At 51.5% G+C, this 27,671-nt stretch overlaps 14 protein-coding genes across 14 annotated transcripts; 5 read left to right on the top strand and 9 right to left on the bottom strand.

Annotated features, from left to right (window-relative positions):
- Nucleotides 1–1,552: 1,552 nt before the first annotated feature.
- Nucleotides 1,553–2,542, bottom strand: M438DRAFT_392215 (uncharacterized protein). The gene has a single exon (XM_029909087.1). It carries the CDS (start codon nucleotides 2,521–2,523, stop codon nucleotides 1,828–1,830), a length of 696 nt encoding a protein of 231 aa, XP_029761252.1. The 5' UTR covers nucleotides 2,524–2,542; the 3' UTR covers nucleotides 1,553–1,827.
- A 755-nt stretch (nucleotides 2,543–3,297) lies between these two features.
- M438DRAFT_405374 (uncharacterized protein) lies at nucleotides 3,298–5,255 on the bottom strand. Its single transcript, XM_029909779.1, has 2 exons — nucleotides 4,926–5,255; nucleotides 3,298–4,860 (listed from the first exon to the last, which is right to left on the bottom strand). The coding sequence occupies exons 1-2, from the start codon at nucleotides 5,076–5,078 to the stop codon at nucleotides 3,580–3,582; spliced, it is 1,434 nt and encodes a 477-aa protein (XP_029761251.1). The 5' UTR covers nucleotides 5,079–5,255; the 3' UTR covers nucleotides 3,298–3,579.
- A 274-nt stretch (nucleotides 5,256–5,529) lies between these two features.
- Nucleotides 5,530–7,469, bottom strand: M438DRAFT_272976 (putative MFS monosaccharide transporter; the record flags this gene model as incomplete). The annotated part of the gene is made up of 5 exons (XM_029900593.1): nucleotides 5,530–5,962; nucleotides 6,018–6,305; nucleotides 6,358–6,796; nucleotides 6,849–7,209; nucleotides 7,272–7,469. The coding sequence occupies 5 exons, from the start codon at nucleotides 7,467–7,469 to the stop codon at nucleotides 5,530–5,532; spliced, it is 1,719 nt and encodes a 572-aa protein (XP_029761250.1).
- Nucleotides 7,470–9,038: 1,569 nt separating this feature from the next.
- M438DRAFT_345255 (uncharacterized protein) lies at nucleotides 9,039–10,855 on the bottom strand. Its single transcript, XM_029905409.1, has 2 exons — nucleotides 10,289–10,855; nucleotides 9,039–10,234 (listed from the first exon to the last, which is right to left on the bottom strand). The coding sequence occupies exons 1-2, from the start codon at nucleotides 10,783–10,785 to the stop codon at nucleotides 9,151–9,153; spliced, it is 1,581 nt and encodes a 526-aa protein (XP_029761249.1). The 5' UTR covers nucleotides 10,786–10,855; the 3' UTR covers nucleotides 9,039–9,150.
- Nucleotides 10,856–11,019: 164 nt separating this feature from the next.
- Nucleotides 11,020–12,789, bottom strand: M438DRAFT_345254 (uncharacterized protein). The gene is made up of 4 exons (XM_029905408.1): nucleotides 12,224–12,789; nucleotides 12,107–12,164; nucleotides 11,647–12,054; nucleotides 11,020–11,596 (listed from the first exon to the last, which is right to left on the bottom strand). Exons 1-4 carry the CDS (start codon nucleotides 12,340–12,342, stop codon nucleotides 11,090–11,092), a joined length of 1,092 nt encoding a protein of 363 aa, XP_029761248.1. The 5' UTR covers nucleotides 12,343–12,789; the 3' UTR covers nucleotides 11,020–11,089.
- M438DRAFT_206303 (uncharacterized protein) lies at nucleotides 12,261–13,172 on the top strand. The gene is made up of 2 exons (XM_029899377.1): nucleotides 12,261–12,901; nucleotides 12,980–13,172. The coding sequence occupies exon 1, from the start codon at nucleotides 12,390–12,392 to the stop codon at nucleotides 12,873–12,875; it is 486 nt and encodes a 161-aa protein (XP_029761247.1). The 5' UTR covers nucleotides 12,261–12,389; the 3' UTR covers nucleotides 12,876–12,901; nucleotides 12,980–13,172.
- Nucleotides 13,173–13,391: 219 nt separating this feature from the next.
- M438DRAFT_405371 (uncharacterized protein) lies at nucleotides 13,392–14,913 on the top strand (the record flags this gene model as incomplete). The annotated part of the gene is made up of 3 exons (XM_029909778.1): nucleotides 13,392–13,526; nucleotides 13,577–14,556; nucleotides 14,607–14,913. 3 exons carry the CDS (start codon nucleotides 13,392–13,394, stop codon nucleotides 14,911–14,913), a joined length of 1,422 nt encoding a protein of 473 aa, XP_029761246.1.
- Nucleotides 14,914–15,391: 478 nt separating this feature from the next.
- M438DRAFT_272834 (cytosolic Fe-S cluster assembly factor NBP35) lies at nucleotides 15,392–16,569 on the top strand (the record flags this gene model as incomplete). The annotated part of the gene is made up of 2 exons (XM_029900584.1): nucleotides 15,392–15,497; nucleotides 15,638–16,569. 2 exons carry the CDS (start codon nucleotides 15,392–15,394, stop codon nucleotides 16,567–16,569), a joined length of 1,038 nt encoding a protein of 345 aa, XP_029761245.1.
- Nucleotides 16,570–17,439: 870 nt separating this feature from the next.
- M438DRAFT_206291 (uncharacterized protein) lies at nucleotides 17,440–20,419 on the bottom strand. The gene is made up of 3 exons (XM_029899376.1): nucleotides 20,235–20,419; nucleotides 19,970–20,183; nucleotides 17,440–19,912 (listed from the first exon to the last, which is right to left on the bottom strand). Exons 1-3 carry the CDS (start codon nucleotides 20,310–20,312, stop codon nucleotides 17,631–17,633), a joined length of 2,574 nt encoding a protein of 857 aa, XP_029761244.1. The 5' UTR covers nucleotides 20,313–20,419; the 3' UTR covers nucleotides 17,440–17,630.
- Nucleotides 20,420–20,683: 264 nt separating this feature from the next.
- M438DRAFT_345252 (uncharacterized protein) lies at nucleotides 20,684–21,900 on the bottom strand. Its single transcript, XM_029905407.1, has one exon. The coding sequence runs from the start codon at nucleotides 21,891–21,893 to the stop codon at nucleotides 20,823–20,825; it is 1,071 nt and encodes a 356-aa protein (XP_029761243.1). The 5' UTR covers nucleotides 21,894–21,900; the 3' UTR covers nucleotides 20,684–20,822.
- Nucleotides 21,901–23,511: 1,611 nt separating this feature from the next.
- Nucleotides 23,512–24,810, top strand: M438DRAFT_206058 (uncharacterized protein). The gene has a single exon (XM_029899375.1). It carries the CDS (start codon nucleotides 23,597–23,599, stop codon nucleotides 24,569–24,571), a length of 975 nt encoding a protein of 324 aa, XP_029761242.1. The 5' UTR covers nucleotides 23,512–23,596; the 3' UTR covers nucleotides 24,572–24,810.
- Nucleotides 24,629–25,839, bottom strand: M438DRAFT_334888 (actin-related protein 2/3 complex, subunit 1; the record flags this gene model as incomplete). Its single annotated transcript, XM_029903764.1, has 3 exons — nucleotides 24,629–24,910; nucleotides 24,965–25,158; nucleotides 25,224–25,839. The coding sequence occupies 3 exons, from the start codon at nucleotides 25,837–25,839 to the stop codon at nucleotides 24,629–24,631; spliced, it is 1,092 nt and encodes a 363-aa protein (XP_029761241.1).
- Nucleotides 25,840–26,027: 188 nt separating this feature from the next.
- On the top strand, nucleotides 26,028–27,164 carry M438DRAFT_345248 (RNA-binding domain-containing protein). The gene is made up of 2 exons (XM_029905406.1): nucleotides 26,028–26,369; nucleotides 26,426–27,164. The coding sequence occupies exons 1-2, from the start codon at nucleotides 26,109–26,111 to the stop codon at nucleotides 26,744–26,746; spliced, it is 582 nt and encodes a 193-aa protein (XP_029761240.1). The 5' UTR covers nucleotides 26,028–26,108; the 3' UTR covers nucleotides 26,747–27,164.
- Nucleotides 26,757–27,442, bottom strand: M438DRAFT_318162 (uncharacterized protein; the record flags this gene model as incomplete). Its single annotated transcript, XM_029902780.1, has 2 exons — nucleotides 26,985–27,442; nucleotides 26,757–26,933 (listed from the first exon to the last, which is right to left on the bottom strand). Exons 1-2 carry the CDS (start codon nucleotides 27,399–27,401, stop codon nucleotides 26,757–26,759), a joined length of 594 nt encoding a protein of 197 aa, XP_029761239.1. The 5' UTR covers nucleotides 27,402–27,442.
- Between the last annotated feature and the right edge of the window lie 229 nt (nucleotides 27,443–27,671).

Raw genomic sequence — 27,671 nt, 5'->3', positions numbered from 1 at the left:
TCATCTCGGTGATGAGAGCCGTTGGCATCCCCTTGCTGACCAGAGTTGCGAAGTCTGCTAGCTTTGTCTCTGCCATGTAGTCGACAACCTTGGTGTGGTACATGGATGATGGATGCGTTGTTGTTCACAACGGCCCAGAGTTCGGACGCAGAAACCTCCAATCTTGAACGGATATTGGTGGGAGATGGCTTTGTTGAGGAAGGTCTGTCGCTTAGGCATGATGGCGCCGCCGGGCGGTAGCCTGGAGATTGACAGAAAGAACTGGTCGATGAATACCTCGGAAAGTGGTTGCCAGGAAGAATTGAGCCGTTTGCATACCTTTGATCACTCAGATCACTGGAGTGTCCCAAAGTCTGTGGCTGGGTCAGGTTTGACGGTAGTTCCTGATCGAAAAAGCGTGCGTTTCTACGTAAAAGGGGCGATGATGAGCTTCATCGAGCTGCATGTTTGCTGACATCTGCGGAGGTTGAAGCAATGGAGGTTGTGCATGCTCGACGTCGTTTACAGAAGCTTTATTCTGGCAAGGATCGTAGTCTTGGTCAAGAGCAACGGATTCGTAAGTAGGAAGAGCCATGAGGTAGGGTTGCGGATAGACTGGTCGACTGTCTTTTCACGGAGAATATCAAATGCAACTACAAAGACGGTTTCGATGATGAAATGCACAAGAGATGGTGAATCTTTGGTATCTTTCTAAGAAGCGAAGTGGACCGGTTCAAGGTCTTTATCCATGATCATACGATGCAGGAACATACTGGTTTCTACTCTAGCACGATCTGTACCTCTCTCTGCTCATCATCCCACGATAGCTCGAGGATCCTTTTCCAGCATAGAGGATTGGCAGGGTGTTTCTCTTGGAGCGAGCAGACGGCCTTGCGTTGACCCGCAACGACCATGGTAGGTAGGGCGAAAGATAGGCGGCCTTGATGCAGAAGCGATTTGGGATGAGGGGCAAGTTTAGTCTGCTGTGTGGGCTTGATTCGAGCCCAGACAAAGTATGAGCCTCTGTCGCCGGGGTGAGCAGTGAGCTCGTTGTTTGTCTTCGATGCGGCCTTGTTGGCGATCTTCCCCATGCCCGCGGATGGTTTGTCAAGCTCGATCATCAGAGCTGATGGCATGCCTTTAAGAATGACATTTGTGAGCTGCGTGGAGGTGTTGGCGTCGGTATAGTCGACCACTGCTTTGTGATAGAGGTGGGAATTGCGATTGACCAGGCTTCAGATGACTGAGACGATTGCCTCAAGCTTTGTTTAAGCATTGCTTCGTGAAGGCTTGTTCCGTTTCAAGGAGGGATCGGCTGTCGTCGAAGATTGCCTTTTCGGCATGTCGATGAACTGAAGATGAGAGATCCAGAATGTAGAGAGAATACGGGAAGTGATGGGAGCTGCAACGCAGCCACTTGAAGTCGACTTGACTTTGGCAGAGAGTATCAGAGGAAGGAGCATTCTACGCATGAATTTAGCAAATTGTGACACATGCCCCTAGAGTACTCCAGATTCCATTGGGAAAGTACAATCCAAGGTCTGACACCGCTCCACTTGAGTCGTGGTCTCGGCCCCCATGAAGTCGTTCCTTCTCTCTCTCTTGCCATATTCGTAGCTGCGGAAATGCACAATCTATCTGAGATCAGACGTAGCCTCCACTGAGAGCGCGTCAATCATCGCACTTCTGTGGACCGTTACTCCCACGCTAACGACATCGCGCATTGATGCAGCTTGGATATCTTTGATCATGGGAGACAATGGTTGGTGTGTCGTAGACTGGCGGCGACGAGGAGTTTTTTGACCTGATCATGCTCGTGCTTGCACCAAAGATTGTAGCAGCACCAGGTCAGAAGCACTGTGACGTCTGAATTGCTGACGACCACATTCCATGCAGCTGCTGGGCATTGTCGGACGGACAGACTGAAATTTGTCGAGGGTCAAGTCCTTGTAGCAGTGTTGCAGGGCCAATCGTGGCCCTCCTTCCACCTGAGGTTGTTTCTGGTTGCACCCAGATTGTCTGACTCGCTGCCCAGCTCGCCGAGCTGGAGGCTGAAGTCGCAGACGATGACGAGCATGCCGACGGTGAGTGGAAGCTGCGCACAAAGTGAACTTCGGTGCTGATATTGTCACCAGCCGAAGAAGCCCTCAACATGATCTTCGCCACTATGGCATCCAGAATCGAGACCACACTCAAGGCTGCCGTCGTCTCCGGCAGAGTCCGCGTCAACGTCGACGAGATCGTCTCCGAGGGCCACAGTGGTGCCAGCCAGCTGTTGGTTGGCAGAGAGGACGAGGAGGCCGAGGCCAAGGGTGAGAGCACTCCCAAGAAGTCGATTGCCGAGCCCTCGAAGTCCGCTCTCAAGACTCCCACTCTCTCCAAGAAGCGTGAAAGACCCGAGGCCCACTCCACCGGTGACAAGATCACCCTGGAGATCCCGACCGCTAGCTCAATCAAACGCAAGAAGACTGACACCGCCGCCCTCGCCACCCCCACCCGCACCATCCGCACGACTCGCGGCCGTGGTTCCAAGCAGCCCGTCATCAACTTCGAGGCTGACTAGGAGGAGGTCGAAGAGGAGGAGGATGACATTTGAGCTTTCTCTCCGCGTCACCGCCACAACGATTAGGCCTCACTGGGAGGCCTATTAGAAGTATGATCAAACGTTTGCTTCTTCAAGATTCGATCACCATCGTGATATGATATCATGACTTATTCGAGGTGACATCTATTGAGAGTTCGCAAGCCTTCACGCAGCAACGCTCAAACAAAGCTTGAGGCAATCGTCTCAGACATCGCGAACCTGAACGAACAAATGGAAGACTCTCAAGATTTCGAGCCGAATGCCTGCAATAAGGTCTGAAGTCAGAGTACCGCGGATCACTGGGCAACCGTCGCAGTGATTTCTATGATCGGGCTGAGCTCAGAAGAGCTCGCCCATCGTCATCATATGGCGCTTGTGGTCGAGGTGTTTCTCTCATACTGGATGTGTACCTACTCAAAGGCCGCTTCCCCTAGAATCTCTACTTCCATGGAAGCTATGCACTCGAGCATATACGGAGTCGCACCAGCATACGTTCCGCTTAACATGTCTGTACCTAGCACCCCTTACCACGTGGGAGTAAACGTTTAACGCTGCCTCTGCCGACCGGATAATACGTTATCTCAGCAACCGTATCTCGTTGCGGATCTCAGACAACTCTTAAGACACTATTGAGACAGTCGCAGTCGCGTGGAAGATCAAGCATGCTACACATGGTTATCACGAAACGTCGCTGTTTCAAAGCAGTATTCCATTGCTTTGCTAGTACGTAAATGACTTTATGATGCTGTTCTTGCTTGACCAACGTTTCCTTTTTCTTGTTCCTCAGTTTGATCCTTCGTGAATGACCCTGCACAAGACTGTCAACGATCCTGCTCCTTGTCATGTTTATCAGGATAGGGGCTTGTTCAGCAAACATGCAGCTCAATGAAACATTCTTTCATTGAATCTGGGAAATGGAGTGGGACCTGCCCTCCTCTCTTCTCTTTCTCAAGACTAATCCTCAGCAGCTTCTTCGTCAATCTCTTCATTGTCAATCCCTTCGTCGTCAATCTCAGTTAAACTTCCCTAGTGCCCTCGTCATCAAGATCATCCTCATCGGCATCCTCGGAGATGTCGTGCTCTCCAAACATTGATACTGCCTGCAACTCGGCCTCTGGCGGGCCCAATAATTCCGTCAGCGACAATTTGCCTCTTTGTTCCGTGGTCAACTCTTGGGCGCGGATAATGATCTTGGGCATTTCGGTCATCAGACCCTTGTTGGCGGCGTACTTCAAGATCTTCTCAGCCATCTCCGCCACCTTGCGGAGTTGTGGCTCTTTTGTTGCCAAGTTCTCGAGCAAAGGTTTGAGAGTCTTGTGTGATACTTGGTCCAGGGCAGATGCCCATGTTGATCCGCATAGTAAGATCAGGGAGCCTTCACCGAAGGCGTCGACCAGCGATTTGACATTGTTGGCTGTCATTCTTTGTGCCTTGACCAGTCTCGTCTTGCTCTTGATTTCGTCAGCTGGAAGCTTGCTTGTCTTTCCGTATCCGAGTACCTCGAGGTAGTAGTGCGCGAGGAATGTCGAGCGTGTCTCGGGCGTGTCGCGAAGTCGAGCCCCTTGACTACGATTATCCAGGTACAGGCGCGCAAAATCACCCAGTTGCTGTTGCTCGGAGTCGTTGTCGATCTGGTCGAGTTGTCTTTCCAGGTCCCAAAGTGCCTGGCCAAGGTTGCGATATGCGAGTAGTATCATACACTTCGAAAGTGCAGAGCTCTCCATTGCTTCCCACAGTGCTTTGTACTGTATAGCGACACTCCGGGCCTCGTCCTTTGAGTGCCTCAGCTGAGTCTTGGTCTTGGTCGCATTGTTCAGCGCGACGATATCTCTGGTCTCGTAAAGCTTGTTTGCAAGCCTTACGACATCGTCGACGCAGTTGTGGGTAAACATGTGAGTCAGAACGTTGCTGATTCCAGCGACCCATTTTGTATCCTTGTACGTGGTTGTTATGTGCTGCCAGATCATGGGCCAAGTCGATGCCGTGCTGCGAGGAGAGATTCTAACGGCAGCTATTCTCTCTGATGTCGGTGTTGTGTTCCCTTCGTCTGAGTCGGGCTGCTCTTGGACTGCCGCTTTAGTTGTAACAGCCTTCTGCTTTCTCTTGTGTGGTAGAGCTTCTGCAGCTGACTGGACGAGCTCCAGGGCTGCTGGAGCAATACCGCCATCAATGGTTCCATGTTCGTTCTTCTGGTTTCTGCCTATGATGTACAGATTTCTCAAGGCATGTTGCCATCTCAGAGTCTTGTCTTTTAGAGTGGGTCCATTGTCGATAAAGGCCGAAACTGTCGACCAGAACTGCAAGGAAAGAAGGTGGTTAGCATCGAGTAGAAACTTCAAAATCTTCAAAGGACAGTGCTGACCTTTGTGTTCAATCTGTCTGCCGAGACGTCAACCCCGTGAAGGAGATCCGAGGCGGGTTCGCTCTGCAGTACCGGCAATTTCTGTCGTTTGTGACCTTCTTGTTGGTCGACGACATCGTTAGGTCGCTTTGTGGAGCTTCTGGTTGGATACATGATGACTTCCTGGTTGAAGTAACGCTGGTGTGACACTCGACGGCAGAATAGACGCTACAGCTGGGTAGCCGAGCGATTATAATGGCGCTGTCCAAATACGTCTTGCGTGAAACGTAAGGCACGTACAGCAAGAGCGCGATCGTTGAGATCGGTGGGATTAGGCGTCTTCGTGTTTGTGAGATTAGCTTGCGCTAGATAGTTCTTCACTTCCTTGGGGTGTTTGTTGTTGAAGATTTTTGTCTAAACATTGGAAATCCATCTTGCATTTCGATAGTTTTCTTACGACGGAGGTCGGCAAGCTGAGAACACACCGTCCCAAGCCCCTGAATACCCCTGAATCCTTGTCAGCATCGCACGCAACGATCAACATAACATGCAAGTGCAAATAACTTGGAAACGAAATAACGTCTATCAGCATTCTCCATACTGTAACGAGCAATCAAAATCCACTTCAGAGACTAATGCTCTTTGCATCTTCTTTGAACTCTCTTTCCTCGCCCTTGCCTCCAGCAGCGACCTTGTCAGTCATCATGGGCTCGTCATCTCCATACAACAAGGCAGTAAGACCAATGTCCTTTTCAATCCTCTGCTTGAGTGCCAGATCAGCCTGAGCGAATCCAGCATCTCCGAACAGCTCGTCCATTTCTTCCAGTGTAAGACCCTTGGTTTCGGGAAGCATGAAATAGACCCAGAGCGTGGCGAGAACACACATGCAGCCGAAGAAGATGAAAGCACCGAATTGGGAGGTGTCAATGAAGGGCGAGGTCGAGATGCCGACAGCGAAGTTGTTCAGCCAGTTGGCACTGCCACCGAGAGAGACTCCCTTGGCGCGCATGCTGAGTGGGAAAACTTCCGAAACGACAATCCACGAAACGGGACCCCAACTGCATATTTTCGTTAGACAGACAACCTATCGTATCGTTCCGGATCCTGTCTTACCTGAATGCGAAACATCCAATAAACAGCCAGACAAAAACGATGCAGACCCAGCCAGCTGCGAGGTGAGAAGACCAGCTATCCTCGTAAGATCCGACAAGACCAGCGACAATGAAATGACATACTCCCATGCCAATTGCACCAGCCAGTAGGATGGATTTGCGGCCAAACTTGTCAACGTACAATACAGCAGGGATGGTAAGGAGGAATTCGATCACGCCAACGACACCCGTGGCCAATAGTGCGAGTGTGTTTCCTTCGAAACCAAAGTTTCTGAAGACGTAAGGTGCACTAAGCAATTGGAGTCAGTCTTGTCTTGGAAGGGAACCTGCAAAGTGCCTACTAGTAGTTGATAGCGTTGATGCCATTCCACTGCTGAAATGTCATGGTAAGACAGGCAGCCATGGTTCGTCTACGAAGGGAGGGATTGGTGATCAAGGACGCGTAGTCGTGGAAGCCGATGAGGAAGTTACTCTTGAAGCTTCCATCCTGGTACTGCGGGTATTTTGCTCGGGCTGTTTCGACCTCGAAGTCGCGAAGAGCCTTGATCTCGAGGTATTCCACACGCACTCCCATGTCTTCTGTACTCTTATTTCGTAGACGGGCGAGAGTGGTAAGCGCTTCTTCTGCACGGTCTTGGTTCATCAAGTGGCGTGGCGACTCAGGCATAAACAAGAGCATACCACTTCCTAGGATGAGGGCGGGGAGAATCTGGATACAGATGGGTACAAGCCAAGCGGCGGACGACTGACCATCACCGGTACCTCCAATGAAGTTTGTTCCTGCCATTGGTCAATGTCTGATTCGTGTCTATTACCTCTAGTATCCACTTACCATAACCAATCCAGAAAGAGATCATGATTCCAAAAGTAATGGCAAGTTGTTGCACTGCTACCAGACTACCTCTGATCTCAGGGGGTGAAAGTTCGGCATTGTAGAGAGGTACGACCATGGACAGCGATCCAACACCGAGACCGGTAACGAAGCGACCTCCAAGAACGTAGTCTTTGTTGACAGTGCAGGCCTGAACGATGACACCGACAGTGAAAACAACACATGCGATCATCGCGCACCATCGTCGTCCAACGGCATCAGCCAGGTAACCGTTGATAAGCGTACCAACCCAAGCACCGAGTTCGAGGATCGAGGTCAATAGACCTTGGTCGATACCAGTTGTTGCAGCATAACCTTGGGTCTGCAGGATATGTTAGATGAATTCCTGGAGCAATAAAAATATGGATCGAGTGTGATAGTTACCGCTTTGATGAAGGAGTTCATCGTCAAGACCTGAGCGAACATGCCTTGATTGTAGCCATATACAAAGCCACCCAGCGATGCGAAGAAGGCGATACCAGTAGTCTTACCAGAAGCTATGATGCCCTTGATGCCTGATGGGCCAGAGAGACGAGCTCTCGCGGCCGAGACATTGCCTGTTCCTGTCCCTACGGGTGCCATGTTTGGAGAGAGTTGTGGAGGAGGTACGGGGTTGCGAATCTCTCCATGGGGAGTGGAGTGATGAGTCTTTTAATACGTGACAACTCTAGTGGGGCTTATCGATCATGGTCGATCAGCAATGTTGTCTCGAGGGTGACCAGAATCGTTTCTTGCATTTTGCCTGAAGACGATTGATTATCGACAGCACCACCGCATGTTTCGACTTAAGTCCGACTGCACGCGTGCTCCGTAATGACCTGAGCAATGGCACACCGTCAATGCTCCGAGGAGAGTGTGGATAAATCCTCCAAGTTCGCAAGGTCCATTTAGCCAGATGCCGAAACCCCGGAGCTCCAGGTGTGGAGTGCGAAACTGGAGATATGGACGACCCACAAATGTTGAATCCCCCGCCTGGAGATGAGGTTTGTTGTTCGACTTTCATCCTCCGTACTTGCCGGTGTTTGCAATTCAGGATAAAAACTGATAACTTGGCAGATGAAAGTGCCCTCGGGCTTCACGGCAGCGCTTCATGCAGCCTGAAAGCCACCAAACGTTTCCGTGATCCTCCTATTCGTTCAGTCGTGCGGCTGGCATTGCTTGGTATGCAATAAGGCGTTCGGCTTACGATGAATTGTTGCTTGCCGTCGGTGGCGTCTTCAATGTCTCAGGCACTCGCGGTTCTTCGGCAGCGCTGTACTTCGAATATGTAGCAACATGACAACGACATCCGCTCATGACCACCCAGTGTATCGAAGCTCAAAATCGATCGTCCTCGTGTGCGAGAGCCCCCTCGTCGTATTTTGACGAAGTGGTGGGATGGTGAAGGAAGGTGGAAGCGGTGCTTGAAGGATCGATCTACTCCTGCCGACGATCAATGCCGCTTGTGGTCTGAGAGGTTGGGCTTCGCGACTGCAACCTCGGAAACTGTCACATCCGGAACATGGCGACTTCGCGACAAGATTGTTGTTGCCGTTGTGACTTCGTAGTCTTCGAATTATCCCCTAAGGTTGGTCTTGACTTTAGAGAAAAGGTAGGATTGAGGGAGTAAGGTTGGAGCTGAAAACCTCAGGCTTCACTGTCCGTCGCCGAAACCAATGTTGGCACAAATGGCCTGCAGACACTGGCTATCCCGTCTTCAAACGAACTGAGATATAAGAGTATTGGCTGCTTCCATATGATTGTATCATTCTAACACTAGATTTGCTCACAATTCAGACTTGAGGGGAATGTGGACGCCCAAAAAGTAGCATTTCATGGTTGGCAGCAAATGAGAAACACGGCGTTTAATCATTTTCACCTTCGTGCCACAACAGAACAATTGAAATGCTATTTTGACTCGCCTTTGAGATACAACCAGTCTAACAGTACTTCTCAATGCACACGAATGAGAGAATAATGTCGTGATCTTGTAATTTGATGCCTTCTTCGACCACTGTCTGATGTTGGTGGGACCACCCTGGGCGTGCTGCCTCGATCTCACCTTGGCAATGTTTCGATTGATCGAAGTAATGCTTACTTAAGAATGGTTGCTTAATACGAGCATGCATGACAACGTTTGATTTGGATGGGATAAGGAGGGCAAAAAGACCAACACACCTAAAGCCAGGGGATTGACATGATCAGTGAGAAATATACAAATTAATGGAGTATGTACGTTTCCAAAAGGGCTACGGATCAGACCTGCTGCCATGGCCAGAATAAATCATCTTAATCCTCCGTATTCGAGAACCAGCTTCTCGCAATCTTCCCAATACTTCTCTCTTTGGGCAGCTAAACGATCAACGCAAACCCAAGAGCAAGACCTGCGCAAAAAGGGACGGAATAACTCTTTCGGTGAGCACTTCTCGTTACCAGGTCCGACGTAGTAGTATTCAACCCATTGTGCACGGGGCACGAGGAATTGTTTGTTGCAGACAGAGCAGTGCTGCATGCCTAGCTCTTTGCTTTCCTTGACTTTGTCGATTGCTTTGGTGACGGGTGGAGAGGCGTCTTCAGGTAGAAGCGAATCTAACTGTCCGACATATTGAGAGCGAGCACACGCACGAGCACTTAATTCAAATAGAGAGGGTGCCGCAGAGCGTATTGCCGAAGGCGGTGACGGACGTTTGAACGAAGCCGAATATGTTGGTTCGGAATAGGACGCGTTTGATCGGAAGGGCGATCGGACGACTTGACCGTCGATTTCGAAGAAAGATGTGGATGACGAAGCAACATAAGTCGTTTTGGGACTAAGCTCCCTGGAAACGTCGTATAAACGAGCCGCATAGAAACGGTCAAGCAAAGCCTCGTGCGAAGGCTCAGTACTGTCGATGGTAGGGCAGCGCGAGCGTAGACGACGCAGTTCATGCAAGCAGGACTCAAGCTTCGAAGGTACATTTCTGGGCACTGTAGAAGTTGATGGTGGCAGAGGTTGCACAAAAGGGTTCGGGCCCAGAGAAAGCTGGACGAGCTTGTTCTCCACCAATGCGAGGAGTTCGAAAGGGAGGAATGGCAGCTGATTGCCAGCGATGTTCAACTCGTATAGGTTGCGGAGACGGCCAATTGAAGGTGATATCTCAGTCAACGAGTTGGAGCGCAGACTGAGGACAGCCAGATTGCCCAAGTTCCACAGCTCGGATGGTAGCTTCTGCAGGTCGTTTCTGGACAGGAACAGTTTGATACTGGGTGTGAGAGGTGCAAAATGGTCGTCGGTAATCTTTTGGGCGTCGTTGATGGGTACAGGGAGACGGATAAGCTGGTGAAGCGGTCGGAGGGTATCGTTTTCTAGATGGCCAAGGTGCATGTCCCTGTAGCAAGATCTGAGTATATGGCTGAGATGCAAAGGCGGAGACAGTACTCACGAGAGATCGATTGTGTCCTTACACGCGTCGACATACTTGAAGACTATGCTGGCGGCCGCTTCTTGGAATTGGTCTTTGGGTTTGGTCGGAGTGGGAGGGTTCCTCTGGGTGAGAGGGGCGCCCTTTGTCATGTACTCGTTAAAGGTCAAACTCTGCATGCGACGATTGCTACTGCCAATGCTGTCGGTCGAGCTATCAGAGCCCAACCACACGCCGCTGTCGCCCTTCGGCTTGTCGCCTCGTATGCGTGACACAGCCGGAGACTGGGCGTGCTGGTACCAAGGGCCGCGCACATATCTCTTGCGCTTGATTCCTGTGGCCTCAGACTCTTCTGACGCATCCTCGCTGAAGATAGGGTCACTGCTCATGCTGCTATCGTAGTCCCAACGCGCCTGTCGTTTTCGCGATGGGAAAGCGGCCGGAGGCAGCGGCGGCGAGCTCGGCGGATCATTGAACACATGGTCGGGCAGGGACGGCGGCGAGGATGGAAATGACATGGCAGTTGGGAGCAATCCTCAGAATTGCCCAGAGAAAAAAGCAGAAGAAAAGAGAGACCATCTTTCTGTCGCGACGCGCAGACGCTGGGTCGAACGCGATTCGGCGCTAGACCCCGCGTCGTCATACTCCAGACTCCAGAGTCCAGCGCTGACCTAGTCCTGACTGTCATGTGCCGAGGGATAATAGTGGATGGTTGAAACGGCCCCCTCGGCCGCCACCTTGTGCATCCTTTTCCCTCTCTCTGCCGCAACCTCCCCTCAGTTTTGTACATTGACAGTGACATTCGCATACTTCGTGCTCCATCTACCTACGTCCTAGCTGACGACCTCCATTTCTTCTTTCTGAGACTACAACTACATAGCCTCCTTTCTCAAGCCCTCTCGCATGAATCAGCGGTTCGAGGTAACTCATCTCCTGGTACAACCCACCCTTGATATCAAACGCCCATGGCGCTCCTTGATGCCGCTGCTTTGGTGTTCGAATATACCACATGTTGACCAGCTCCTCATCGCCCACGACACGATGACAATGACTCCAATGTTCTGCCCACCATCTCCTCCTCCTCTCCCGAGTCATGATTGGCCATCCTCGCGCATCGAAACCTCCAGCGTCCTCAAACTTTCCGCTTATTCGGTGGTAGAGACCGGCATTGTGACACTCGCAGAGCATCGACTGGTTCTGGCTTTCTCTCAAGCGCTCGAGCTTGTGGCAGTTGCATGCCGGATGGCAGTCTTTTCTCCTTTCTTTCGCCTGTTTTACCTGCAGAGCTGCCCAGTCCCGCAGCGTACGCTGCTGATGTTGTCGGGCCATCTTGAAATTGTTAGAAAATAGCAAGAATCAGTCACGCTCGGCCTTCTTACCTCGATGTCGTTCTGATAGTCTGAAACTACGGCTTGTTGAACCACTCTGGGGCGCAAGACCGCGGATTGCTCGACATTCCATGGCGTCCTCGCTGCAGCGTCTCCAGTGTCTTCCTCATCGTCAAGCTCTTCTGGAACCTGTGGTCCACTTCTGACGGCATCTTGAACCAAAGACCTAGCATTGCAACCGGCAGACTCATTGTCAGCGTCTCTGCTAGGTCCGGAAGAAGGCTCGCCGTTCTCCACGCTGAGTCTGTCAAGGTCTTCAGCATCCGAAGAATGTCCAGCGCTCGAACTATGGGGTAAATCGTCATCTCCGGTCAGATCGATAGGGCATTGAGCATCCGATCCGCAGAGTCCCTCTATACCTTCCAGGCGTTCAGCCCTTGCCCCAGAAGCGTTTTCTATCTGCATCACAGTCAGTCTGATGAGAACAGTGAGGTTTCTGTTGTTCTCTGACCTTTATGGCGCCAAAGTGCATCCACAATCCGGTGTTTTCCTCGTTGCGATGGTGTTCACGGTGTGAGTGTCAGTGCCATACTCGTCGTAACTTCAAAAGGTTCAAAGGGTTGCTTACATGTGTTGCCGTACAGGTGTCTTGAAGCGATTGAACACTTCCTTCTTCCGTTGCGTCTTCACAACGCTTCTGCTCCCGAGGTTGGTCTTCTCCTGAGGTATCAACCTGGATCTAGCCATGGTCGATACTCGATCAGTGAGAGTATCTTCTGATTGATCTGAAAATAATGCAGCAAGGTCCAAGAAGCATCAGAGAGAACAAGCATAAAACGATCGATCACAGTGGACTCTCGTGCTGGCGTGTTCACGAGGATGTGGCTAGCAATCCCAGCCACGCTGTGCCTGTGCGCTCGACATCGGAGGCATGCTCTCGCCTTGTCAAGGTATGGGACCCAGGCATGACGGCGATCAGGGGCCGGTGCTCCCGAGGTTCATGTCATGGAAGTGCCGGATGGACCCTTTCCCTAGAGCCGAAACCGTTGGAGTTGTGTCGCACGTGGCAGCAAAGATGTATTTGCCAGAGGTATGTTTCATACCAGAAACCAAGTCAAGCCAGCGGACTGCTTCAAGTTGAAGCGGGCTGTGATGCGACAGCTAACAGGGACACTGCCGATTTACAAAAATGCCGCAATTTCTCAGTCTGGAATCTGGATGCGACTTTCTCTCTAGCGCATCGGGGTACACCGCAAAAGTTTGTGATTTCGACCAACTAATATATATGGTGCGCATTACAAGCGAGGTATGACGACGCTCGACGAACATGACAGCATTAGATGCATACACATGATGGACAGTTGACAAAATACGTTGTGTGAAGGGTGGCTCCCTTGCAGTTTGCTCTTGACAGACCTTCGTCGAGAATCATCCAGATTCTCCTACCGTAAGTGCATGGTATGGTCGCAAGGCGTGCATCATGGAAAGTCATGAAGCAAAAAGTTTGTAGCATAAAGTGGCCGTGCGCAGGAGTCTGCAACGCTATGATTCTCCCATTCGAACCACCCCGACGATCTGCTATGGCATGTGTCTCATGAACCAACCTCTGCGGTATACCTGTCATTTTCACTTTCCCAGCCATCTCTTTTCTGTTTCTTTGAGCGTGGTAGAAAGCATTGCTGTCCCGCGATTGCGTAGCCATGTCTTCCTATACCGAGTCAAATCGAAAAGCGCGGTCTTCTACTGGCACATTATCTACTCGTGCATCTATCCCATTCCCTTAAGTATCTTTCACCATGCCAGAAGTCGTCACCAGTCTGGATGTGCCTTTTCCTGACAGGGATATCAAATCACAAAGAGGGATGCCGCAGACTGAAGGGCCAATTTTGATCGGGCGATTGTTCCCGGACATCACTAAAGAAGAGGCGTGTGTAAGTCGACCCCCTTTTACTTGTTCCTCAGATATCTGACCATATAAAAGTTATTGCCAACCATTGAATACATTCCACCAGATAATCCCAGCGGCAGGAATATGCAAAACCATCGTAACAGGGTTTACGGGATTGCACATCTGAGGCACGTCGCTCTTGTTTGGATATTCGTTCCCAAGAAAGAGCGATGTCTATTGCTCCCACAAGTGTATGACATAGAGGGACGTCCCTATGAGTATTACCGGGAGATAGCTAGAGACGCGTGGCGTAACTCTCCGCAGAGGCTCGAGGTAGAGGGTGCATTGCGTTCGGTAGAGAGAGATCCGACTGTTGGACCTTCTTCGACTGTGTCTTCAGCTACAATTCCCGCTATGCGTTTAGTTGCTTCATCGACTACCGTCACGGCCACACCTTCAGCTGCTCCCTCAGCTGTATCCTCAGCTGTACCTTCGGTTCAATCCCCAGCAAGAGGAGTCGTCGCACAGACTGCTGCATCCTTGACAGAGACAGAAGCAGCCAGGGGTCTGACACAGACAGGGGTAGAAACACCCTTCCCTCTACCAGAAGCAGAGCCTCAGCCAGTCGTACCTTCAGCACAGAAAGTGCCAAAGCCAGTGAACAGAGGTCGCGTAGTCGTCACCCTCGAGGATGAGAGTGACGATGAAGAAGATGCTGGGGCTTCATCTCACGGCCAGCAACTCATAGTCTCAACACCAACAAAGCGACCGACGGAGGGACCAACAGGTCGACCAGAAAAGCGCGCCAAAAGACGTTCTCCGACCATCTCGACATCTGCAGGTTTATCTTTGCAATCATCCTCGCCTGTTCCATATGCAGCCTCGCATATGAGCTCACCTCTTGCTTCGTCTCGGGGCAGCGGCTACTCGACAGATGCCACTTCAGTTGATGGAAGCCCGCAGAGCCAAAAACTACCACCAACTCCGAACCCGCAGAAGGATGCCGATGTCGTAATGTTCGACCAAGACTTCAGAGTAGAAGACTTTTTGACTCCTGAAGAGATACGAGACAGGTATGTGTGCTATGTTTCAGAACGCATAAGATGGCGACTAATTCTCATAGTATTGCCTCGATCGATGAAGCAACAGCACGGCAGGAAGCAGGGGGCGCGGGACCTGCAAAACCAAGACATATAGGCAAGAGAAAGGAGCAGAGAACGTGGGAGATGGTCGAACGATCGGTGTTGATAGGCCTCGTCAAGCTGGGGCAGCAGGAGCTTGAACGAGTGGGAGTATGGTACGATACATTCATCAACGATCTGCTGGAGATCAAAGGCCTGCTGGTAGCAAGACCCGTCGACCACCCGGATCGGCTGCGTTGGGATGGGCCCATCGACCAGCTCATCAGAATATACATCACTGAGGGTTGAAAGGAGTCCAGAATCTTAGACATAGAGTATGTAGAACAAAAGTTTGTGATTTTGCTCGATTTGCTGGGCTTCTGTATTGGCTTGCTGTGAAAGGTTTCTTTGCATGGTTTTTATTTCCATCTGCTTCGAAGCTCGAAAGTTGGAGTCTGGATGGTGCAAGACTTCGGAATTGTCAACAGGCCGGCCAAGGAAAGGATCACCACGGAACGTCTCGACTCGGATGGGTTTGCTCCATCTATTGAAACCGCTTCCTACTGTAGCTTTCTGCAAAACACACTGGAGTTCGCTCGGTTTGCTCTGCCAAGCTTGAAGATTGGAAGGAGCAGCAAGAGTCTGCGACTTCGGGCCGCTCAAGATGATGGCCGAAGTGTGGGGGCGGGCAGTCGGCGGTTCAATTGGTCAGCAACCTGAGTGGAGGCAAGATGAAATCATATTCGCTGCTTCCCTCTATTCATCGTCTCTGCTTCAAACACAAACAATGGATGCACGTATCGATTCAAGGGCGCCGTCGGTCGAAGGCAACGACAATGCAGACATCAACGCTCCGCTCAAGGCTGCCCCGAAGCTAGTCGCTCCCGAGCCTGGTATCTCTCACTCTCTTATCAGCCCCTCCATTCGCGATCTCATTCTTCACCTTCCTGATCAGCCTCCGGGTCCGCTTGCACTTCTTCCCTTCAAGTCACTGTTTCGAAGTGTCTTCACAATTACTAACCCCCTCTCGCAGAACACTGCCCTGGTCCTGAATCGCAAAGCGCCGGCAAGGGCGATGCTTGCGCCGGCTGTCCAAACCAGCAAATCTGCGCCACCGCTCCCAAAGGTCCCGATCCAGACATTCCCCTCATCACTGCCCGTCTTGCGTCCGTCAAGCACAAGATTCTCGTCCTCAGTGGCAAGGGAGGCGTCGGCAAGTCCACCTTCACCACCATGCTAGGCCATGCCTTCGCCGCCAACCCGGACGCCCAAGTAGGCATCATGGACACGGATATCTGCGGACCCAGTATCCCCAAGATGATGGGAGTTGAACAAGAGACGATCCACGTCAGCAATGCTGGCTGGAGCCCTGTTTGGGTTACCGAGAATTTGGGTGTCATGAGCGTCCAATTCATGTTGCCAAATCGCGATGATGCCGTCATCTGGCGTGGTCCCAAGAAGAATGGCTTGATCAAGCAGTTCCTCAAAGACGTTGAGTGGGGCGAGCTGGATTACCTCGTTGTCGACACTCCTCCTGGAACCAGTGATGAACATTTGAGTGTCAACAGCTTCCTCAAAGAGTCTGGTGTTGATGGTGCTGTTGTTGTCACCACTCCCCAAGAAGTTAGTCTGCTCGATGTACGCAAGGAGATCGACTTCTGTCGCAAAGCAGGCATCAAGATCCTCGGCATTGTCGAGAACATGTCAGGGTTTGTCTGTCCCAAGTGCACACATGAGAGTCAGATCTTCAAGGCCACCACTGGTGGTGCCAGACGTTTGGCTCTGGATATGAATATTCCTTTCCTCGGCGCCGTTCCTCTGGATCCTCGTATTGGTATGGCTTGCGACTTTGGCGAAAGCTTCTTCGACAACTTCCCTGACAGCCCTGCTTGCAAGGCTCTGCGCGATGTCGTTCGCAGAGTTGGCGAAGAGATGGGTGTTGACACAACATACAATGAAGATTGAAGTCTCCGAGAACCAATCGCTCAGAACACTGTCATTCTCTTCGACTTTGCAACAACCCAGAACATCCCGCCACACACTGTTGGCACCAGTGATGTGCTTAACCTGTAAAACCGGGACACGGCCTCCTCAGCTTGATATTCTCTATCTCAGGCTGAAGCACTTCAAGCTCCAAGACGGACCGCGATCACTTCCAATGTTGAAGCTACCGGCAAATCCATTCTGCCTTGATCATTTGATCAGCGTTCAACCAGAAACCCTGGTTGGGGGGACATGCGAGGACGTCCGCACAAGTGAAACATTTTGCATGGCACGTAGGTGCGAGCGACAAGGTAGTCAGCGCTGCCCAGCTAGATGTGGCCCATCAGGACCCAAACACATGGACCGATCCAACATTTGGGACGGAACGACGGAGAAGCAATCAGTGTCAAGTATGCAGCTGTCATCGAGAAACGCAGAAGGAGAGATGGAGAATACATACAAGCTTACCTTCGAGGCACATCGACTGCGCTACTCCCGTACATGTCGATTCCTGATATTACAAGTGAAGAGATCGATACTCGATGACAACCCCTCCAATCTTACGAACCTGTGTTTCCCATGCCTTTTTTTTTGCTCCACAAGATTCTTCCACGCCGTCGTCACCGCAGCCAAGCACATTGGTGCGATTCCCAGGAGTTGATGAACAACATCTTTCCAACGAAAATAGGAGAGGGTCCAGAGCAGTCAGACCAGCTTGATCGTTCCTTTTCATGCTCTATTCTGACAATCAAGCACACGTTTAACAGGTCAAGAAGCGATAGAAAGTTGATATCGAGTAGTTGTATTGCATGCAAAGCCATCGTGTTTTCGGATCAAGCCATTCTATCTACATAGTTGGCATTTCCACCTTTTGCTTGTTCGAAGTTTGACTCCATGTTGAGTAGAAGCAAAGGGTCTACGGGAGGATGCCCCGGCGAAATCATCTCAGCAACTTGTACTGCAGTAAGTGCGATCGAGCAAAAGGACCGCAGCGGCGGACCCGTCCCATCCATCGTGAGTGTGAGATAATCTGTTGAACCTCATCATTCAGAATCGAGTTGGATAGGATCACCTTTTGTTCCAATACTCGATGACTTTCGAGACTTCTTCTTGGGCCGGTCTGCAAGTCCAGAGCGGTTAGGCAAGACAGCCGGCTTGACGTCTTCTTCCTCAGCCTTGCGCTTCTTTTCTGCTCGGACATCTTTCCCCTTCTCCGTGCATTTACCACGACGATGGCATTTGTCACAGTCATCGCACATGTTCCGAGGATTTCCTTCCTTGAAAATATGGCATTTTCCGCATCCGCATGGCTGTCTGTTCTGCTCGTGATGTTTACCGCATGTCTTGCAGCAGATGATGATCTTAGCATCGTTGGCATCGTTGGCATCAGCTGGTGTAGTTGGGTCGGTCCTTGTTGAGATATGGTTGTTCTCAAGGGTCTTGGTTGATGCCCGTGGCTTTTTGTCGGGCTTAGCTGCGATCTCTACTAACGCATCTGGCTGCTGTCTAGCCTTCAAGGTCTCCCTCACGGGCAATGCGTCTGGTCTTCCCAGACTACTGCTGAAGAGCTGGGGCCTTGGAGGAGGAATAAGGTAAGGACATGGTCCTTTGTGTTTCTCTTGACATCGGTTACACCACAAGCACTGACCCACGTGCCAGCTCTTACAGTTGTCACACTTTCGACATTGTTGAACGTGTCGACGGTCGCACTTTTCGCAATAATGGCAAGTGCCGACATGTCTGTGAGGACAGAAGGTGCAAGGCTGGCATATGCCTAGGTGTCTCTTAGCACAGTCGAGGCAAACAGGGATACAATCTCCCGCGTGCTTTCTGTTGCAGCTCTTGCAATCACGAGCAGCGCTCTTGTTCTGCCTTTCAGTCGGAAGAGATGAAGGGAAAGTTGCGGCATTTGACGTGATGGTACCCTTCAGAGGCTGTTTACCAAATGCTTTTGATTGGCCCGACGTTTGCATCTCCCGATCAGCGAAGTTCAAGCCTGGAATGCGAGTTGTCAAGTTGCTGCTCAAACGTGAGTTGGCTGGAGACTGAGAAGCTGGGGTATTCTCTGCTACAACTGGCGGAATGTTTCCAGATATCGGTATTGCACAAGGTGTCGACTTATCAATCAAATCCGCTCGTCCTTTGCCCTTTTGGTGATGTTCAGACTCGCCTGCATCTCCCCGCGAGGTGGTCACTTTCAGATCGCGTTTGGTGTCGGCATCGATAGTATCCACGGTTGGGCGGGAAAAAGATGCGGCCAATACCGCAGCATTTCTGGATGCAGGAAGAAGTGGAATCTCAAGTTCTCGCAAAGGCTTTGTCTCAATATGCAGCGACTGTGGAGTCGAGAGTGCGGTGCCTGTAGGTCTTGGGCTGTGAGATTGTTCGTGTGATGTCTTATCTCTCCGAAAGCCATCGCGTCTGTCGTTTCCTGCCATGAGTTGATCGAATGAGCGAACAGGCATGGTGTAAGATCCAGAATCATATGGACGAGTTTGGGTAACGGTTGGAGAACTTGGGTGGTCAGAGGTGTGGCGAGGGCGCTGCTGGAGGTAGGCCGCATTGGGGGTGGTGTTCAAGGGAGCCGAGGCGAGGGGAGGAGGTGGTGGAGGTGGTAAGTTGACATTTCTCAATAGTGAGGCCCAAAGATGCGGGGGTGGAGGAGGTGGAGGGAGAAATGGCAAGTTGCCGTTCCACATAGAGGGATTCCAAGGTCCTGGAGGGAGAGGAAATGGTGGCAGAAAAGGACGACCAGATCGTGGTATTCCCGGATGTGAAGAAGCACATGAGGAATGTTGGTATGGGCGTTGTGATGGAGCACTGTCCACAGTGATACTTGATTGTGGGAAAGTCAAGTGAGCGAACTGTGAGGGAGTGTGCTGTGCATTCTCTCTAGGTGTCGGCGTTGGCGTAGATGGCAGTGAAAGATATGACGGAACATTTGATGTGGCCGAGGAAGCGGAGATGCTGGCAGGTCTAGAGACACATTGTCTTGTGTCACTGGCTGTATCTCTTGGAAGGGTTGTTCTACGCTGAAGAACTGGAGTTGGTAGTGTTATGCTGGATGTAGTGGCTGGAGGTTGTGCCGCTGGAGCTGGTGGGAGCGACTGATGATTCTGAGATCCTGCTGTCGGGGTTAAATCAACTACTGTTGAGCTTGAGGCTGAAGTGTCAATGCCGCGAACGATCGTTGAAGTAGGTGGGTGCTGAGGCTGTGTGTTGATAGCAGGTCTGGGTACGGTGTTTCGATTCGATGGAAAGCGCTTCCTGGTGGCATGCATTACCCATGAGAACTCGTCATATGGTCTTAGTCCAGACCTAAAGGCTATTCTTGTTAGCTGGACCTTCCGCATTGTGAATACAGGCAGATTAAGAAGCTTACCGTAAGGTGCCAATTGCCAGCACAATGGGTTGCAGAATTTCCATATGGCCCTCAGCTGAGAGTCTGTATGTCTTACTCCAGGAGGCCAGATAGTGAGGCGGGCCTCAGGCTTGCTCAGCCGTGCGTTGTTCTTTCCGAGAACATTGGGCGCCTCGTCGGGATGGTCCCGTATCCAAGTTGTCAGGGCGTATACTCGGCGCACCTCCTCGAAATTCTGTCCTTGTCAGCCTTGGTGCGCGTTAATCAAGGTCGAGAAGAGCCATACCGCTTCTGTGGGAGAATCATAGGGATCAGCAATAATCTCCTGCGGATGAGACACGCCATCAGGAGGACGAGAAGCCATTCTTGCTGGAAACGCGCATTTGGTTGTGCGCAGACAAAGAAACAAAAACAATCAGCGATGGTTGCAGAGAAACTAATTTGTGGAAAGCGCAGACACGCAGACACGGATTTCGAAAAGTGGTTGCAGCTTTGTGCAAAATTGGAGAATTGGAAGGAGCGAGGGAAAACACGAATGAAAGACGACTTCACCACCTTGACACACGAAGGTATTTCGACTACACATGTACATGCTTGGCTATCCATTTTTCCAAATTATGTACCATCAAACAAACGACGCTCTCTGTACGAGCAGCTGCAGTTTTTATGTACCCGTCCGAACACCTTGATGGGCAAATCCTGGAACTTTTCGAGCCCCTCGAAAATCAACAAAAGGTCAACTTGAATTATTGTGTAAAGCATGTTTCTACAAAGATATGAGCTCCTACGATTATGTACACTTTTTACGCTTCCTCTTTAGCCTCATTTTCACCTTTCTTGTTACTCGCACCAAGAGGTGGGCTCTTGATCTCCTTCAGCTCAATTCTATCAGACTTCTTCTGTCGGGATGCATGCTGTCGTAAGCTTCCTGACCATCAGCCCTCTTACTTTTCTCTGGCTTGCGCTTTTCGGTCTTCACAGGCCTAGGCGGTTCCGATTTGGCCTTTGTTCGTGATACCGCTTTAGATTTGCTCTTTGGATGCTGTTGGGAATGTTCGCGGTCATGAGAAGACTTCGCCTTCTTTTTCTTCTTGGAGGTCTCCTTCGGAGTAGTAGTATTCTCCGACTTGGAGCAGACCTTGCGCTCTTCGGTCTTGCGCTTGCTCGATGCCGAAGGACGCTCGTCTACCTTGGCGGAACCCTTCTTGCGCTGCTGGCTGGTCTCTGCATCGGAAGAAGAGTTGTCGTCAGAGTTTCCCTCAACACCCGAAGCAACATCCTCGCGCTTTCGCTTAAGCTTGCCTGCGTTATTGTTCGAGGACGTGCAGCCATCCGACTGTACACTGCGCTCCTGTATTGACTTCTTCTTGACATGGCGAGGAGCATTGGTGTTGACTCTGTCCGGAGACTTGTCACCATGCGATCGCTTCTTTGCGCTGTGGTGTTTGTCCTTAATCTGTTTGTCTCGGCGCTTTGCAGTAGAAGAAGATTGCTTTGGCGCAGACGACGAAACCTCATCATCATCATCGCAACTGGAACAGCTACGGACGGAAGAGTTTCCGTTGTCCAGAAGCTCGACCGGGTCAGGACAACCATCAGAGTCATCAGAGCCATCGGTATCAGAACAAGGTGCGGTCTTGTGCTCAACAGTTCCAACGGTCTGTCGAGATCGAGAATGGCCAACCTGCGGGGACACTGCATTTGTCATGGGTATGTTTGGCGAATAAAGAGGTTGTGGATCCGGATGCGGTGGTAAGAATGGAAGTGCTGATTGACCGAGGGCGTTCATGTGTTCGTGCCATTGATGACCTGGCATAGGCGCAGGCATGTTCAAGGATTGTAGTGGAAAGGGCTGCTGAACTACATCTTTCTGAATCTGTTCCAAAGCATGAATAGACTTGAGTTTTGCCCAGAGCTCATAGTAACGACTAACAATGGGGGCCATTTCCTCGAGAATCAGCTGCCTTGGGCGCGAGTCGGTGTCCAGGATACGATCTTCCCGTAATCCAAGAGATCCAGCCTGTGGCTCGGAGAGGTTGGTTTGTATTCCAGGGAAGCCAGGCTGTGGGATGTGGAAAGGCTGAACGGCGCTCAAACTTTCGTTTGCGGCTTCCATGCCGCAGACATTGGCAGTGGTTTCTCTCTCTTGCTTGACGACGCGCACGTCCGGCTCGTCCTTTATGACGACAGCAAAATCTGTAGAGCTACCGGGCTTGGGATTCTCTTGTGGCATTTGGTTGGGTGGGTTGTGGGTGGGCGGGTCTTGGGGAGTTGATTCTGTTTCGGCCTGCATCTGTCTATCAGAAAGATGCTTTTACACGACCAAAGGATGAGTGGGAATTACCGGAACTGGAAGTGTCACATCTTTGTATTCCCAATAGGGTGTCTTGCGTTCGGAGAATGCATAAGGAGCCAAGTCGTGGCAGTCCTTGTTGTGGTATATCCAGATCCATCGAATTTTCCTCATGGAACACCTGCTTGCCATAGGCCATATATGTTCACGAACAAGTTCTGATCTGAGGTTACGCTTGCCGCTCGAAGCATATGTCAAAGGCACTTGGTCAGCATGACTTTCGTCCCATTCAGCCAGACTGGTCGCTGGTGCCGGCTTTGCGAAAGACTTGATGCAGTCAGCTCTTGCCAACCATGTAATTGCTCTCTGAAACGTACGTTCTTGTGCAAAGGTGCGCGAAATTCTGGGTCGTCTACCCACTGGTGCGGCTTCTTCTTCTTCCAAGTGCGGTGTTTCTTTGGAGGAGCACTTGACATAGTCTTCAAGCTGGCATTTGGCAATGACATGACTCCAGAAACTCCCAATACTATCATAAAGCTGGAAACAATACAGAAGGCGATGGAGATTGTCAAGGTACAAAGGTCTGGCTCGTGAACAATACCTCGACTGACGCGATCGCATCCATATGTAAACAGAAGGACGACATCTTGGTCTCCAGAGCAACCCCTACCTGAAAGAGAAGACAATGCTAATTCGAGGGTGATCCCTGCCTGAGGTCTTCATGCTCGCGTACTACGACTACCAGACGGAGCTTTTGTGGGTCTAGGTGGACTGTGGGCTTTCGCTCATACGCCCGTGCGTTATATAGACCTGTTGATCGGCAACAAGTTACACCCTGAACGAGGAATGCCAGACGACACAAGATGGTAGAGTGATCTCGATTGTGTAGGTTGTCAAGCATGTAATGATCTGGTTGTGTACCGAGAACGCAGCACTTCCTGTGACTGGCGTCCAGGTAAAAAAAGTTGAGCTATCGATAATGACGGAAGATCGGACACGAAATTGACGCGGTCTTCGCGTATTCCGCTCAGAAAAATATATGAGCCTGCAGACCGCATGCTCATAAATTAAATTAGCTCGCAGTAGTCGCATGCACCGACTTGTTGCAGGTCTCGGGAGGCTGGAGGCCGCGATGATTGACGAACATGAGTAGATACGCGTCTTTCATACCAGAACGCGTTCTCCTCGCTGCGACGGCGACATCTTGCACCATACGACAGCATGCAAAACGTGCCAGAGGGATGGGGACGCCACCACAGAAAGGGAGTAAGTCACCCTGTGATCACTTGCGCGACCTTAACTGACCCGGCGAGTCGCATGTGACACCAGGTCGCGACTGGCGACCACACTTGGACATGGTCAAGGATGATTCAAGACCTAGCGGAGAACGAACTGTTTGCGGAGTGATTGCGCCGCCGAAGCCTCGACCTGGGAACACGAAACAAGTTGAGAACTTTTGGAAGCACAGAAACAAGAAGCTGAGGTGCGACAGGGCGGGCATTCCTTTTTCTGAAGACAATTCGCCAACCCCTTCCGAGTCCAAGGATGCCGACGATTACGAGGACTTTCTCAACAATCTTGATATCGACAACCTGACGGACAGCGTGAGGGGCCAGTTCCAGGGCAATGGTCGTTCGTACTGCAACGGTGGAAAAGAGTACAAGAAAATCCGTGAGGGACTCATTGAGTGTGGATCTCTGAGCCGTTGTGGCATCAGAGAACTTGTCGAAGCGCAGATAAGTGGTAGTCATGAATGGATGATGAATTACGATTTTGCAATGGATAGGGACGGCAAGGCCAGTGTGGAGTACTCGGGATCCATGGAGATATACAAGCATCTCTATCTGAGACCGAACAATGTGGACGGCAGATCTCGAAGACCGCTAAACACAAGCAATGGTGCGGACTCCGGCTACAGCTCTGATGGCGAGTCCGCCGACAAGACATCACAGAGGGACCCACCTCAGGCAAGCAATTCCAAACGAAAGGCTCAGACACAGGCTGTTGAGCAAGTCCACAATTCGAAACGGCAGGCCCCTCGAAACCCTCTGGGTGGAAACAAGAGCTCAACCACTAGGAACGCTCACAGGACCGAGCGTCCGACGCATACCGTGTCTGGAGCGAACAGAACGTTCGAATCAGCAAGACAACAGCCGAGCCACCAGATTGTCAGGAACTCTGGCGGACAAAGAACGAGCAACCATCTCCAGGCCAGAGTTAGGCCAGAGCAAGGTAGTTGGTCCCGTGACCGTGGAGAGATGGCGGTCAGAGGGAAGAGAGAGCCCGCACCACCTCCAGGACCCGAAGCAGACGTCAGTGAAGAAGAATGATCGGGATATTCAGGAGAGAATCATGAGAGTATTGTTATATCGTTATCGAAGGCATATCTACAGGTTCCAAACAACGACGCGACCATCTACACCGCTGGTGCTGATTTGGCTGACGGCATCGGGAGAACCGGCGTAAGCGCGGACAGTGCTGATAGAGTTCTGGTGGACAGTCTTGAGCTGCGTGTCATCAACAGCTTTGCCACGGAGGTCCATCTGTCTGAACATATTGAGAGCAGACTCTTCGCGCTGATTGGCAGAGCCGGACTTCGAGGTACTGTCAAGGGATCCGACAAGCGACCATCCGGATGAAGAACCAGAAAAGCGGAAAGGTTCGCAATCCTGAGGGCATGTTAGCTTAGAATATACTAGAGAATAGAAGTCTTGTTTTCTTACATATCCAGCACAAATGATCTCACCCTCAGCGATCCAGAGGAGATCAGCAAAAGGTAGGACTTGAGTACTGATGTTGATGACAGCGTGAGGAGGCTGACCTTCTCCGGCGGGATAGGCGACAGTCATGGTCGAGTCGTGACTAACGAAAGCCACGGCATCTCCGGAGGGACTGAAGGCGACGCTCTTGACCCAGCCTGCGAGGAGACTTGTTAGCTAGTGACTCGTACTATCACAGGGGAAGAGCAGTGAGATCACATACCGGCTGTCTGGTTCAGGAACTCTCCACAGATGGTGTTGAAGGGTAGACGTTCACCCCAAACAGAGGGGGCGGGTCTCTCATCAACACCCTTGATGAAGGCACTGAGGACACGAGCATGGCCATCGGTGCTGCCCAGAGCAACCAAGACACTGTTGGGGTGCCAGCCGACGCTGGTGACGGTGCTGCGGAGGGGCTTCTTCAGGTGCTTGGACACCCACCAATCGTTCTCCTCCTCAAAGTAGCAGACAGCAGCAACCCTAGCACCACTGCCGACAGCGAACTTTGCCTCGTTGGGCGACCATCTCACGCATGTGGCGGCTCTGTTGATGCGAAGAAGGACGAGGGTGGGGCGCCATGAGCCATTCGAGGGCTCCCAGACGTATGCATTGCGGTCCTGAGAGCAAGTGACAATCTTGCCCGAGTTGGGGGCAATGTCGACGCCGGTAATGAGCTTGTCGTGGCCGCGCAGCTCGTCGTTGAGGGTGAAGCGAGAGGCATTGGCCGAGTACAGCTCGACCGTGTTGTCTCTGGCAACAGCGAGTGTCTTGCGATCGGCCGAGAAGGAGTGGTCCGCGATTGGGTGGTTGAAGAGGTGGTGTACTTGAGGAGCGGCCATGGCGGATGGATTGGCAGGAGTTCTCTCTACTGCCTGTAATGTTGGGTATATGTCGAGTGTTTGGATACGGAGTGGAAGGTGGTATCGCTGGTATGCAGCTCCGCAGGCAGTGACGAAGCCGCCAAGATGGCCTCCGCAGCTGCCTCACGCTTTGCGACGCCGATGCCGACGAGACAGACGCTCGCTACCACTTTTTGCGCGACTCGGAAGACATCACCCTCCATACCTTGACCTTCCGGCGTTCGACCATCTTCATCGCATCATCTACAATGGCTTCCAAGGCTGCTCCGGCGACAGGCGCCCGTCCCAATCACACCTTGTACTGCTCAAACTTGCCCGACAAGCTCCAGAAGGATGACCTCAAGCGCGCCTTGTACATGCTCTTCTCCGTCTATGGATCCATCCTCGATATTGTCGCCATGAAGACCAGTAAGATGCGTGGCCAGGCCCACATCTTGTTTCGCGATGTCTCGTCTAGCACGCAAGCCATGCGATCTTTGCAAGGCTTTGAGTTCTTTGGCAAGGAGATGGTATGTTCATTGTCTGCTTTGCCTTGCATTCTGACATCACTGACCATAACTTTCAGAAAATCACATATGCAGCCACAAAGTCTGACACCCTCGCAAAACTTGACGGCACCTACAAGCAGCCCCCTCCACCAGAAGCCCCTGCCGCAGCCCAGCCAAACAGTCTACAGCAGTCAATCTTCTCTGGTGCTCCTGGTGCTTCGACCGCGCCCGGTGCCACTGCCCCGTTGGCCCCACCTCCAACGCTCGACTCTGCCGCCGGTGCGCCTGCCCAGACTGCTGGCGTGAAACGACCAAGGGATGAGAGCGACGATGAGAAAGAAGAGGAGGCCCCTATGGATATGGACGACGAAGCCATGGAAGAGAGTGACTCGGAGTAAATGCGCTCAATCATGCACGGCGCAAGTCTGTGCTCGACACATTCAATCCTACACTTGCTCCAACGATACCCAGCCAAACAAGCATATAATCCTGGATCTGGACACCAGCTGTTCCTGTGGCACACATTGTATCTGCAGTACGACACGGATGTACAAAGTATGCGGGCATGCCAGTGTTGGGATGGTCCTGCCAGTACAAGTCAGCGCGAGAAGCTGGCTCTGCAGCGTATGCAATTACCGTCATTGACAAGGCTCCCATAACGCCCGTTTCGCGCATAGCGTCTTGGAAGTGATGCGGCACGACAAGGTCAAAGAAGTGGGAGACAGGCAGCGGAGGGCTGGCCGTCATGTAGACAACCGGTACTCTGTAGCTGGGAGATAGCAAGACATCATATTGTACAGTGACAATCGTCTCGCTTTGAGGTTGTTTGACTATGGCTTCTTCATCATCGTCTTCGAATGCCTCGACATATGTTTCAAGCTGTTCCTGATGATCGGCGTCAGCGACACAAGCCGAAGCCAAGCGTCGGGTGATGCGCAGGCACGGCGGCTCTCCAGCAAACAGGGCGCTGTCAGGCAGCCGAGCCTGGACGTCTTCGCAAGCCTTGACAAACTCGTCTTCTGTCAGGTAGGGAAAAGCGGAAACCTTTTCCATTGCACATAAATGTCGACCAGTCAAGAGAGATGGCCTTGTCGGGAATTAACAGCGATCGGGTCCGTCTCGTTGCACTCGGGGTCGATAAAGTTATCCGGGGCGCTGCTTTACTTGGCGATTCGATCATAGTTTGGTCGCAAGTGCAGTAGCCAAAAGGTACGAGCTGCATTATTCATCAGATTCACCCTCTCAGCAACCTCCATGTAGCAGCTCCTCAATCATTCGAGTACACGTATCCATCACACTGTATTGTTTTCCTTGCGCCATCCA

The sequence above is a fragment of the Aureobasidium pullulans genome (genome assembly GCF_000721785.1).
Source record: "Aureobasidium pullulans EXF-150 unplaced genomic scaffold scaffold_8, whole genome shotgun sequence".
Taxonomy (NCBI): Eukaryota; Fungi; Ascomycota; class Dothideomycetes; order Dothideales; family Saccotheciaceae; genus Aureobasidium; species Aureobasidium pullulans.
The sequence above is the reverse complement of the archived record's forward strand: the minus strand, read 5'-3'. Positions and strand labels throughout refer to the sequence as shown.